We start from the raw sequence: 14487 nt of genomic DNA, 5'->3' as shown, positions 1-14487 counted from the left end.
ATTTTGAGGCTATGCGCCCTAGTTTTAGTTTCACCCTCGAGTGGAAACAATCTCCCTGCTTCTATCTTATCTTCCCTTCATGATTTTATAATGTTTCTGAGAGTCCCCCCCTCATTCCTCTAAATTCCAATAAGTACCCAGTCTACTCAAACTCTCCTCACAAGCTAACTCTCTCAATTCTGGAATCAACTCAGTGAGCTTCCTCTGTACCCCCTCCACTGCCAGTACATCATCTTCAATTAAGTAGACCAAGAATGTACACACTACTCCAGGTGTGGCCTCACCAGCACCCTATAGAGCTGCAGTGTAACATACATCCCTCTAGCAATGAAGGACAATACTTCATTTGCTGCCTTAATTACTTGTTGCACCCGCAACCCAACGTTTATGATTCATGCATAAATTAACCCAGTCCCTCTGCACAGCAGTGTTCTGCAGGGACGAGGGTATCACCTTTTCCCTCCATTTCTGCATAATCATGCATCTGTCATGATCCCTCTGAAACAATGCTGCTATATCGGGCTCCACCACCTCCTCCGACAGCGTATTCCAGGCACTTATCACCCTGTGTAAACGATTTCCCCCTTCTTTAAACTTATCCCCCTTTTACCTTAAATCTATATCTCTTAGCAATTGACATTTCCATCCTGGGGATAAAAGGCTCCAAAAATTCATTCCATTCACACTGCAAATAAGTTTGTAAACTTCTATCAGGTTGCCCCTCATCCTTTGACCTTCAAGCAAAACAGACTGAATTTGTCCAATCTCTCCTCATAGGTAAGTCTTTGGATGGAGCATAACTTGGGCATTACTGAAGACAGACATTTTATCAAAGCTTTATTATCATGCACTCAGCAATACATTTTGAAGATAATAATAATTCAAGGGGGAAAAAAATCATTTACACTGCATGAGAAGAGAGTGCTGATTCGTTGGCAAGTTAATTCTGACTGGGAGAGGCACTGCTATGGTGAATGCACCTATTGATGTTGATTGACAGTTAACAGTCAGGCTCTCTTTAAATTTTAAACCAGGGTGGCATGTCCCAGTTGAGAAATTGACCAGAGGTTCTTCACTGTGTACTGCCTGCTATATAATGCTTTGATGAGTGCAAAACAAAGCATTTTGACAAAATGGCTTTTGTCAGCCATATACATAATGCCTGCATCTAATTTTTCCTCAAAGTTCTGATTAACCAAGAACCTTTTCCCCTCTTTCCAATCTTAAATCTTTACAGACACACTGTCACATGTTCTTTGCTTTAAGCAACATGCTCTGAAGTTTAGTACATTATCAAGAAGCAACAAGAAAAATATTGGCCAAATTAAGCTAATTTTTGAGAGATGATGAACAGTTGTGCAGTGTCTAAACAACTGCAATCACAACAATAATCAATGATCATGGGAGGAGAAATAGTGGGGTGGAAATCTGAGAGTCTAATCAGTCATTTGGATAAACAATCACTGGTTTATAATTTCTACCAAACCAAGAGAACGATGTTCATTTGTGCAGAGTAACAGCTCACTGCTGAAGAGGATCACGGAGAGATGTAGGTGACAAACGAAGAGTACTGGCATTAAACTGAATGTAGGAGTCAAGGTCACAGGTTTCATAAATAATCTGCCTCAAGGGAAGCAGGAGTCGTCGAGAAACATTCTCTCTCTAACACACAACGTCAAACAGGTTTTCAGCAAAAGCAGCCAAAACGACTGCCTAGTGACAATTAAGTAGACAACGAATCTGAAATTTAAGCTTAGATTTTAAGTTATATAAATGCAAGTCAGATGGTAGCCAATTGTCAGATAGCTGTAAGTAGGTCACTAGCAGGTGTTAATCAGATACTGTGTAACTGGGGACACATGGATGGGCTAAAATTGGTTTGTGTCTGAAAAACTATTTTACAAGACAGCTGAAAGAGAACTTCAAGCACCAAGTGTTGACTGAAGCAGGCACATTGTGAAAAGTAACATCAATTTTCACCTCAAATTTTAAAGGATGAAGTAGCCAGCACAGATTTCAAAAGGGACCAGTGTAAACAACAAACCTCAACGCACAGACTAGAGAATATGTAATCTCAGAGTGCAATAAGGATAATCAAATAAGACCAAATGAAGGAAAAAGAGAATACAACACATTTACTAGGACTTTGTCAAGTAAAATATCCATTCATAGAATGCTTTAGAAAAATTGGATAGTTAGAAGCTGCATATTCCAGCCACTGAGGGACAAGAGTACAAGAGATCTTAGTTGAGGACATGAGAAATCCATTTACATAGCTATAGAATTCCCTCATATTAAAACAGATGCAGAAGATCTGAAATAAAAACAGCAAGTGGAAAAGCCTTGCAAGTCAGCAGCAACTCGGCTCTAGAATCATATCGTACTCAAAATGTTAACTCCGCTTCTCTCTCCACAAATGCTGTCAGACCCTATTGAGTTTCTCCAGCAGTTTGTTTTTATTGTAGAATTCCCTCCCTGGATCAGCCAAGATTAGATTGAATAGGTGGGTTAAGGCAAAGAGGGATAAACAATAGAAAAGGTGGAAAAAAGAAGAGAGGGTAGATAAATTTGATATAGATGGAAAAAGTGGGAATGAGAGATTAAAAATGAGGGAGAATTTTCTGAGATAAGAATGGGAGAGAATGAGCCAAAAGAAATAGGTTTTTTGAATTTATTCATGGGACATGGGCACAGCTGGCTGGCTAGCTAGAATTTATTATTTGTCTCTGTTGCCCTTGAGAAGGCGGTAGTGAATTGTTGCATTCCTCATGCTGTGGGTTGACCCACAATGCCCTTATGGAGGGAATTCCAGGATTTTGGTCCAGCGAAAATAAAGGAACAGTGATATATTTCCAAGTCAGGATGGTGAGTGGTTTGGACAGGGTGCAACTTGCAGGGGGTGGTGTTCTGTTGTACCTGCTGCCTTGACCTTCACGATAGAAGTGGCCATAGATTCGGAAAGTGCTGTCTAAGGATCTTTAGTGAATTTCTGCAGTGCATCTCATAAATAGTACACTCTGCTAGTACTGAGCATCAGTGTGGAGGGAGTGGATGTGGTGCCAGTCAAACAAGCTGCTTTGTCCTGGATGGTGTCAGGCTGCTTCAGTGTTGTTGGAGCTACACTCACCCAGGCAAGTGGGGAGTATTGACCATACTCCTGACTTGTGCCTTGTAGATGATGGGCTGACTTTGGGGAGTCAGGTGATGAGTTACTTACCTCTGACTTGCTCTTGTAGCTAGTGTTTAATTGGCACGCCTAGCTGAGTTTCTGGTCAATGGTAATCCTAAGGATGTTGATAGTGGGGGATTCAGTGATGGTAACACCATTGAATATCAAGAGGTGGTGGTTAGATTATCTCTTATTGGAGATGGTTTTTATTTGAGAAACACACAGCATGGAAAACAAACCCTTTGGCTCAACTTATCCATGCTGGCCAGGATTCCTAAAAACTTATCTAGCCCCATTTGCCTACATTTGGACATATCCCTCTACACCTTTCCTGTCCATGTACCGTCCAAATGCCTTTTACATGTTGTGACTGTACTCACTTCTACAATTTCCTCTGGCAGCTCATTCCATATATGCTAGGTAAAAACAACGACTGCAGATGCTGGAAACCAGAGTCTAGATTAGATTGGTGCTGGAAAAGCATAGCAGGTCAGGCAGCATCCGAGGAGCAGGAAAATCAATGTTTTGGGCAAAAGCCTTCAATCCGGAATAGAGGGCTTTTGTCTATTCCTGATGAAGGGCTTTTTCCCGAAATGTCGATTTTCCTGCTCCTCCGGTTGCTGCCTGACCAGCTGCGCTTTTCCAGCACCTCTCTAATCTAGATCTCCATTCCATATGTGCACCAACCTCTCTAAAATCTTTGCCCCTCAAGATCTTAAAATCTTTTCTCTTCTCATCTTAAACCCACGCCTTCTAGTTTTCGACTCCCCTACCCTAGGGGAAAGGCCTTTTGTTTCACAAATGTTTTTGGCCACTTGTCAGCCCAAATCTGGATATTGTCCATGTCTTGTTGCATTTGAACATGGACTGCTTCAGTTATCTGAAGAGTCCGTAATCAGTAAACACCCCCCCACTTCTGACCTTACAGTGGAGGGAAGGTCATTGATCAAACAGCATGGCTCGATCTAGGATGCTACCTTGAGGAATGCCTGCAAAGATACCCTGGAGCTGAGGTGACTGACCTCCAACAACCACTTATTATGTGCCAGGTATGACTCAAACCAGCAGTGAGCTTGCCTTTGATACCAACTGATTCCAGTTTTGCTCAGGATCCTTGATGCTCGGTCTTGATGTATGGAGAAAGATTAGCCCTCAGAAGGGATAGGCATTGAAGATTCAGAGATTGAGGAAGTTGCAAGCACTGGGAAACAGCTTTTTAATAGTTACAGGAGCCACGAAGAAAACGCTTCAGCCAAGGCAGTGTAATTAAAAGCCTCATTCCTGATGAAGTGCTTATGCCCGAAGTGTCAATTCTCCTGCACCTTGGATGCTGCCTGACCTGCTGTGCTTTTCCAGTATCTCACTCTCGACGATGTAATTAAAAATTAATTTAATTATTTATAGGATGATATTAACAACACCAATTAATTGTAGTACCTGTACTGAACAACACTGAGATAGTAATGATCAAGTTTGGCTCTGATATCAGCTACTGGATTAATATACTTACTTGGACCCTCCATTGATAGACACTGGCACAAAGTTACTCACCGGTGTTGCCTGGGACTGTGTCAATGGCTGTTTACTTGTGGCACTCCCCACCGCATTATGAGATAGCGACAATGTTGGAGGAAGCTCCTCTGGCTCAGGCTGATTCCAGTGTCTGGCATTGTACACAGCTTTAGTAGGAGACTGCACAAAGACAACAAACAATTAGGAAGTTGGCTTTGGATTTCAATTGTACATCAAACCAGGCAAAACTTTGTATCAATGGCAAATAGAGCTTCATCCAGGCAAGTAAGAGATTGTGCACTTTGAGGGGTTGAATGTCAGGTGAAAGTATATGGTAATGGCAAGGACCTTAGTAGCACTGATACAGAGAAAGATTTTGAGTGCAAGGCAATAGCTCCAAGAAATGGTAACGCAAATGCAGGAGGAGGTAAAGAAGGTGTACAGCATGCTTACCTTCATCAGTCATTCATGGAGTGTAAAAATTGGCAAGTCATGTTGTAGTTGTATAAAATTTTAGTTAGGTCACATTTAGAGAATTGTGTGCAATTCTGATTGCCACAATAGGTAAGATTTGGAGACTGTACGGAGGTTGCAAAATAAGTTTACTGGGATGTTGGCTGGATTAGAGTGTATTAAGTATATGGAGAGATTGAATTGTTTTCGCGGTACAGTCAGGCTGAGGGGCAACCTGATGGAAGTATATAAAATTATAAGGGGCATGGAAAGAGTGGAAATGCCAAATACTAGGGGGCATAGGTTTAAAGGCGAGAGGGGAAATGTTTAATGGAGATATGCAAGACAATTTTTTTTTGTATAGAGGATGGTAGATGCCTGGAGAACACTGCTAAGGAGTTGGTAGAAGCAGACATGATAGCAAAGTTTAAGAGGCACTTCGACAAACAGGCAATAGAGGGACCAAGTGCAGACAGATGGGATCAGTTTAGAATGGCGGGCCAAAGGGCCTGTTCCGATGCTATGTTGTCCTACATTCTGTTATAGTCAGCAGCAGCCACCATAAGTACCCTCTCTAACCCAAGTTTCACAGCTCTCCAACTCAAGAAGTTTCACTATTACAAACAGACTGGGGGAGGGAGTTGTGATACACGATTTGAAAATAGAGTAGTTGTAAAGCCAAAATTAGCCCAGACTGCAATCTGAGCCCTGCTACAAAATATTATACACACACACATATTATATATATATATATATATATATATATATAAATAGGTGCAGGACTGCAAGTAGATGCAGTAGCCCCCCGCCTCCATTTAAATAAAGAAAACGACTGAGACTGATGACTTGGGGAAGAAATAAAAAGTCCAGCAGGTCTTTTGGAAAGGCGAGAGGAAAGCTAGCAGGAAAACTCGATAAGTTTAGCTTTAATGCACCTCACAAAGCTAATTTGTCCAGCTAATCATGTGTTGGTCTGCTCTCAAGAAAGTCTAACTTTCAATACTTTAAAATAGGTTTCTCATATGCTCAAATAACTTTGGTACCCCCAAATATCTCGATTAACTTGCTGTTCTGAAACTTGCTTCAGTTCTCCAGTCTTCATAACAGCCAGAGCTCCTGAACCACTGAGATTGCAGAGTTGGTTTGCCCCATGTGACATTTCCATTAGTTCGAGGTCAAAAGCAAGTCTTGATTGACAGTATTTTACTCCAAGTGGAAACTTCTGCCCCAAATATCCTTAGCAATCTGAAACTTGCCAACCAGTGCATGTTCCAAAGAACACACTACACAAGAGACAATTTGAGCAGAGCCTTCAGTGAGTCAGCAGCCATTCATTTTAAAACAGGTTGTACAGCTTATTGAAATAGTGGAATCACAGGATAAGAATGTGGATCACAATTTCACTCTGAAGTAAACACTGCTCTAGACAAACTGAGAGAATGTGAAGATGATGTTCCTTAGCAGGTGAAGGCTCTCCAGTCTCCAAAAGCAATTCTCAATGACAGGAATCTTGTGCACAGCAGCAGAATCCCGATTGGAAGCTTCCTTATGTGTAAATTTCACTGTGTCAGAGTGTCCCATGAACATATACTCTGTAAATGCTATTGTCAATTTTTACATACACAAGTGCAATTTCTGGGAAGTGTGCTTTTAGAGGGATTCTACAGCATTTCAGAACATGATACTTCACATTAGGTTTCGTATGTTTGTAGTCTCATGAATTCCAGCTGAATCTACTCCACAATCGAAGCACTGCAACTAACCTCACCTAAATTTCCTGGAACATCAACCACTGAATCGCATAATTATTATCTGACTTTTTAATGGACCACTTTAATGTTAACATTCATCTCTCTCTCTCTCTCTCTCTGCACTTTCTTGGCAGCTGCAACACTATCTTGCACTCTGTTTTGTTACCCTGATGCACTTCTATGGTACAATCTGCCTGTAAAGCACGCAAGACAATACCTTTCACTGTATCTTGGTACATGTGATAGTACTAAGTCAAATCAAGATCAAATCATTTTTACTCCACCCCCAAAATACTGCTTGGAAACATCACAGATTATGAAATGACAGCAAATTTTACCTCAGGAATAAATGAAGCTCATTTCACAAAACAGAATGAAAAAGCCTAAGGACATAAATCTGAAAAAAAATTATTGTGTATGGAGGGGTGCAATTTAGATTTACTAAAATAATATTGACATCCTGTGGTACGGTGGCTCAGTGGTTAGCACTGCTGCCTCACAGCGCCAGGGACCCAGGTTCAATTCCAGCCTCGGGCAACTGTGTGTGGAATTTGCACATTCACCCAGTGTCTGGGTGGGTTTCCTCCAGGTGCTCCAGTTTCCTCCCACAGTCCAAAGATGTGCAGATTAGATGAATTGGCCATGCTAAATTGCCCAGTGTTCAGGGTTGTGATAGTTAGGGGTAAATAGAGAGTAATGGAACATAGAACATAACAGTCCCTTCAGCCCCTGATGTTGCGCCGAATTGTGGAACCAATCAGAAGCCTATCTATCCTATACTATTCTATTTTCATCTGTTTATCCAATAACCATCTAATACCCTTAAAGTTGACGATTCTACTACCGTTGCAGGCAGGGCATTCCACTCCCTTACTCCTCTCTAAGTAAAGACATTATCTCTAACATCTGTCCTATATCTATCACCCCTCAATTTAATGCCATGCCCCATCACCATCCGAGGAAAGAGGTTCTCAATGTCCACAGTATCTAAACTTCCGATCATCTTCTATGTCTCAATTAAGTCACCTCTCAAACCTCTTCACTAATGAAAACAGCCTCCAGTCCCTCAGCATTCCCTCATAAGACCTTTCCTCCATATCAGGCAACATCCTAATAAATCATGTCAGAATCCTCACCAAAGCTTCCCGCATTTGAAGAACCTTTCACGCGAGTTATAATTGATGGTGTAGGTCCCCTGTCAAAAACTAAAAGTGGGAACCAGTATTCATTAAACATAATGAATGTGTCTACCAGATTTCTGAAGGCAATTCCATTACGGAGTATCGGGGCAACAAAGGTGGTAGAGGAGTTAGTAGTTTTCTTCACACAGTATGGGTTACCCAGAGAAATTCAGTCAGACCAAAGGTCAAATTTTACTGCTAGGCTGTTTGAGGTGGTTATGGATAGCTTAGGTATACAGCACCTTAAAGCCAGTTCGCATCATTCTGAACCCCGGACAAGCCTCCAGACTGTTACGACACTGGGTAAACCCTCCTGCTTAAACTAGCAACACACAAGATTTATCCCATGCAGCAATCTGTGAAAATTCGAGAGGCCGAGAACTATTTAAAGTAAAAATGAACGTTATTTCTTAAAATATAACAGAGAATAATTAACTAACAACTATTTACAACTCCTTCCTCTAACCTAATCTTTTACCTTCCCCTTCAACAATACTAGTCCAATAAAACATCCCCCCCCAGCCCCAAATTAAGATTTACAAAACTTATCTCAGAACCAGGGCAGCTTTTGGTTCTTCTGTATTCCAGTCTTCTTCTTCTTCTTGGGGATTCTGCTTCACAGGCTATTGATCGATAAAGGTACTTTTAAGAGCTATTTTTCATGCAGTCTTGCTGGTGTCAAGCTGGTCACTTGGCAGTTCTCCTCTCAATTGTTCCATTTTCCCTGGGGTTATATCCCCAAAGCATCAGATAGTGTCAGTGGCTTTCAAGATTGTCAATATACTCAATTTGAACTTCATTGGAATTTGGTATTTTTCAGGGTATAATTTAAACTGATTGACTGAATTCTAATTTGTTTATGAATCCAGGCAACCACCTAATCGAGTTGTTTGACCAAATGTTACTTTTCTTTTCAGAACACTTGGTGCTGTCAGGTAGTAGTACTAGCTTTTAACTTTCTTAAAAGATAAAGTACACCCATATCTTCATAACACTTTACCCACAATTGAAGTAAGGCTCACTGATCAATAATTACCAGGATTGCCTTTACTCCTCTCCTTGAGCAAAAGGACACTTACTCGAACTATAGTATTTCCAGTCAATATTTGGGAAGTTAAAGCCTCCAGAACATCTATCCTGTTACTCTTGTTCCTATCCAGAATCATCTTTGCTATCCTTCCCTCCACGTCTCTGGGACTATTCGGAGGCCTATGGAAAATCCCCAACAAGGTGACCTCTCCTTTCCTGTTCATAACCTCAGCACATACTAGCTCAGTCGACGAATCCTCAAAAATCCTTTCTGCCACCATAATATTGTCCTTGACTAACAATGCCACACCACCCCCTCTTTTACCATCTTCTCTGTTCTTGCTGAAATTTTTAAATCCCAGAACCTGCAACAACCATTCCTGTCCCTGCTCTATCCATGTCTCTCAAATGGCTACAACACTGAAGTTCAGTACCAACCCATGCTGCCAGTTCACCCAGCTTATTCTGGATGCTCTTGGCATTGAAGTAGACACACTTTAAGCCAACTTCCTGTCTACTGGTACACTCTTGCGACCTTGAAACCATATTTTTTACCTCACTACACTCAGCCTCCTGGACACTGGAACTGCAAATTAGGTTCCCATTCTCCTGCTGAATTTTTTCAACCCTCCCGAAGAGCATTAGCAAATCCCACATTACCTCTGACATCCTGTAGTGAGCCTTTCCCACTCACAGTTTACAACACCACCAATTTTTGTGTCATCTGCAAACCTATGTATAAAACCTCCTTCAATAGTCTCTGCAATCTTCTGTCTTGCCTCTCGCAGCAGATGGGATCTCATCTGGGCCTGGAGGCTTTGCAATTTTACACCTGCTAAAACTGTTTGTATCTCCTCCCTCTCAGTTATAATTTGTGCAAGCATATCTTCGCCCTCCTCCCAGATTTCTATATCAATATTGCACTTCCTGGTGAATGCTGGTACAAAATACTCATTTAAAACCCCACCTACATCTTCTGGATCCACACACCTTTTGCTACTGTGCTCCCTAATAGGGCCCACTCTTTCTCCTAATACACTTATAAAATATCTTTCAATTTTCCTTCAGTTTGCTCAGTGCTTTTTCATGGCCCCCTTTGCTTTCCCAATTTTTTTTTAAAAAAAGGTCACCCCCTTGACCTTCTGTATGCTTCTGGTGTTTTGACCCATAGGTGACTACCATAAGCTTCCTTTTCTCCCTTATCTAATTTAATACATTCCTCATTACATTACAGTGTGGAAACAGGTCCACACCAACCCGCCGAAGCGCAACCCACACATACCCCTACATTTACCCCTGCACCTAACACTACGGGCAATTTAGCATGGCCAATTCACCTGACCCTGCACATCTTTGGACTGTGGGAGGAAACCGGAGCACCCGGAAGAAACCCACGCAGACACGGGGAGAACGTGCAAACTCCACACAGTCAGTCGCCTGAGGTGGGAATTGAACCCGGGTCTCCGGCACTGTGAGGCAGCAGTGCTAACCACTGTGCCACCGTGCCGCTCATCTTCCAGGGTTCTCTGGAGATTTTGGCCCTGCAAATGTTTTACTACCCTTTTTTGAAAGGCTCCCATTGCTTTCATGTAGATTTTCCTACATGTAGCTGCTCTCAGTCCAATGGAGTCAGATCATATTTTCGATTAGCATATAGGAATAGAATTAGGCCATTTTGGCCCATCAAATCTGCTCTGCCATTCAAACATGTAGGATAGGTTTCCCAATCTCCTGCTTTCGCTCCCGTAACCCGAGGCCCTTACAAATCAAGAACCTATCTCTGTCTTAAATATACTCAATTACTTGGTCTCCATTGCTTTCTGCTGTAATGAGATTCACCATTCTCCAGCTGAAGAAACTCATCTCATTTCTAAAGTAGCGTTCATTCACTGATGCTGTGCCCTCAAGTCCTAGTCTTTCCTCTTAGCAGAAACATCTTCTCCATGTCCTCTCTATCCAGGCCTGTCAATATTCGTTAAGTTTAAATACGATTCCTCTCTAATTCTTCTGAACTCCATCGAATACAGACCTAGAGTCCTCAACCACTTCTCACATGACAAGCCCTTCATCCCCACGATCATTCTTGCACATCTCTTCTGCACCCTCTCCAACACCAGCACGTTGGTCCTTGGATACGGATCCCAATAATGCTCACAATATTCTATATATATCTGACCAGTCTTGCATAGCCTCAGCAGTATATCTCTGCTCTTGTACTCTTGCCTCCTCAAAATGAACACTAACATTGTATTTACCTTCTTAGGTGGCAATTGAACCGGAATGTTAAACTTGAGAGAATCGGAAACTTGAGCAAGTCCCTTTGAGTTTCAGATTTCTGCAGCCTTTGTCCATTTAGAAAAAAGTCTGTTTCTATTCTTCCCACATTCTCACTTTTCTAATTAGTATTCTATCTTGCACTTCTTCACCCACTCTCCTAACATGTCAATTCCTTTGGCATCTTCCTACTTATGCCACACTACCTGTCCACCATCTTTGTGTCACCTGCAAACTTAGCAACAATGCCCTCAATTCCTTCGCCCAGATTGTTAATACATAACATGAACAGTAGTGGCCCCAACTCCACTTATCACCAGCTGCCATCCTGAAAAAGACCCCTCTGTCCCCACACTCTACCTCCTGCCAGTAAGCCAATCTTCTGTCCATGCCAGTACTTTGCCCTAACTTCATGGACTCCTCTCATAGATAGCAGAGTCTTGCGCAGGACCTTGTCACAGGTCTTCTGAAAAACTAATTCGATTACACCCTATTGGCTCTCCTTTGTCTAACGTGCTCATTATCTCCTTAAAGAATTCCAACAGATGTGTTAGGGGTGATTTACTGTTGAAGTTGTAGTGACTAAGCCCTATTTAACCATGCAATTTCAAGCTCCGCAATCTCATCCTTAATAAAGGACTCAAATCTTACCGTAATCTGCAAAAGGATCAGGCTATACTTTCCTGTCTTCTGCCTTCTTCCCTCCCTCCATAATTTTCCAGTTCTCAGAGACCCTCCCTGACTCCAGTGCTTCCTGAAAGATGACCACTAATGCCTCCACAATCTCCCCATATCTTCTTCAGAACTCTGGGGAGTAGTGCATCTTGTCTGGGGGTTTTATTCACCGTCAGACCACTCAGCTTTCCCAACACCTTTTAGGTTTAGATTTTTATTGTTATGTGTACTCAAGTTTTTTTTAAATTCATTCACAGGGTGAGGGTGTCACTGGCTAGGCCTGCATTGAACTGCCTCTGGGCAATTCATGATGGGCGGCACGGTGGCTAGCACTGCTGCTTCACAGCGCCAGAGACCTGGGTTCAATTCCCGCCTCAGGCGACTGACTGTGTGGAGTTTGCACATTCTCCCCGTGTCTGCGTGGGTTTCCTCCAGGTGCTCTGGTTTCCTCCCACAGTCCAAAGATGTGCAGGTCAGGTGAACTGGCCATGCTAAATTGCCCGTAGTGTTAGGTAAGGGGTAAATGTAGGGGTATGGGTGGGTTGCGCTTCGGCGGGGCGGTGTGGACTTGTTGGGCCGAAGGGCCTGTTTCCACACTGTAAGTAATCTAATCTAATCTAATCTAATCTAATGATGGGCATTAAGAGTCAACCACATTGCAATGAGTCTGACGTCACATGTAGACCTAAAAGACATGGTCATCATTGGAATCTTAGTTCCAGATATTTATTGAATTCCGTCTGGGCCCCCTACAGCCCGGCGGATTCAACATTGAGTCCTCAAATTTCAAATAACCTCCCTCCCCATCCCCTGTCTCCCTTCCTAACCCCTTCCACTCCCTCGCACTGCTCCCTGCCACCAACCAGATTCATCCCTCCCATTGACCAACCAGGTTGCATACTCTACCTGTCTTCACCTATCTCCACTTCACCATCCAGCCTCCACCACCCCCTTTATCTACAGCTCACCCCACATCCATCCCCAGTCCTGAAGGATTATACTCGAAATGTTAACTTATGCACCTCCTGATGCTGCCTGGCTTACTGTGTTCTCCCAGCCTCCTGCCTATCCAAACGCACCTTTGGATATTTAGCTCCCAGCCCTGATCTTCTGGAAGCCACACCTATCAATGTCCCATGAATTCAAACTCATTTCTCCCATCTCAATCTTTGAGCCATGTGCTTACCTCTTTAATCTTGTTGACCTTTTGCCAATTGGTTGGCAGCTGAGGTGGTAATCAAGAAAGTGTCATCTTTTTGGTTCTGCTTTTTAATTTAGCCCCGAGGTACTCTTATTCCCTCAGCAAATATTCTATCAGCGTTACTGGTACTCATGTCGACCACAACAACTAGGAAGATTCACCTCCCAATCCACGTTCCTCCAGATTATATATCCTGGGCACCTAGCGGGCAACTCAACCTTTGGGACTCTCTATTCTGGCCACAGAGGAACAATGTCTATTCCCCAGACTATAATCTCCTTAATGACAACTACATATGTCTTTTCAACTCCCCTTGAATGGCTCCCTGTACCATGGTGCTTTGGTCAGTTTGCTCATCCTCCCTATAGCCCTTCACACAGGAAGCAAGAATCTCAAACCTGTCAACAAGCGAAAGGGCTCACAGGGACGGTGGCAGGTGGTGAGAGTTGGAGAGACTCCTGGTCAACCAAGTGATTGAACAAACAATGGAGCCTTGGACTAGATGGCTAGGTGTGGATCAGAGCAATACCAATGCCACAGGCTTCCATTTCCAATATTGATACTGACATGCCTCCTTTTACCTACCTGTAATAGAGACCACTGTGGGTCAGGCCTACCTGAAGTTGGAGAAATCGAGAATCATCCAACTGAGGACTAATCAAAGATTACAGTTTTGTATAATGTCACTGCTTTAGCATTTTGTCGATTTTGAATGTTTAAACTCCTGAATGATGTTTCACAGCCTTATCAACTTGCCCTGTCACCTTAAGAGTGAATGAGTTAAGTTACAACATGAGGTCTTGACATTCTCATATTTCAGCCAGGATTGGGGCCTGACTCATTCTTCCTTGTCTCCCTTCACTAATCCACAAATACTAATTTGACTCTTAGTATATGCAACAAAATACAAGTCTAAGGAACTAAATTGGTTTAAGGCAGACTTAATCTGCTCATTAATGATATGCTATAATTAAGGATTCTATTTCAGGATGAACAGCAAATGCTGGCCTAGCCAGCGACACCCATATCCTGTGAAAGAATAAAGAGGTCACCTCTGGTTCTTTTGCCAATCCCTAATTCCGTACATCTGGTTAACAACTCTTCTACTATCCAATGGAAATATGCACAAAAAGTTAAATGGCTGGTACTGCAAGTTACTATATTTCTACAAATTAATACCACTCAAAATAGATCAACTGATCAGTCATCTAATTGCTGTTTTTTAAAGATCTTAGGTACTAA

At 42.4% G+C, this 14487-nt stretch overlaps 1 protein-coding gene across 2 annotated transcripts in view; it reads right to left on the bottom strand.

Annotated features, from left to right (window-relative positions):
* LOC122541951 (wings apart-like protein homolog) overlaps positions 1-14487 on the bottom strand; it is a 209272-nt gene that overhangs the window by 76844 nt on the left and 117941 nt on the right. For both annotated transcript variants that reach the window (XM_043679247.2, XM_087982429.1), the window contains exon 5: positions 4721-4861. In XM_043679247.2, coding sequence (XP_043535182.1) covers positions 4721-4861 — 141 coding nt within the window. The remainder of the gene's footprint in view (positions 1-4720; positions 4862-14487) is intronic.

The sequence above is a fragment of the Chiloscyllium plagiosum genome, unplaced genomic scaffold, assembly GCF_037043375.1.
Source record: "Chiloscyllium plagiosum isolate Xiang-an unplaced genomic scaffold, Cpla_swu_hap1 HiC_scaffold_43, whole genome shotgun sequence".
Classification (NCBI taxonomy): Eukaryota; Metazoa; Chordata; class Chondrichthyes; order Orectolobiformes; family Hemiscylliidae; genus Chiloscyllium; species Chiloscyllium plagiosum.
The sequence above is the reverse complement of the archived record's forward strand: the minus strand, read 5'-3'. Positions and strand labels throughout refer to the sequence as shown.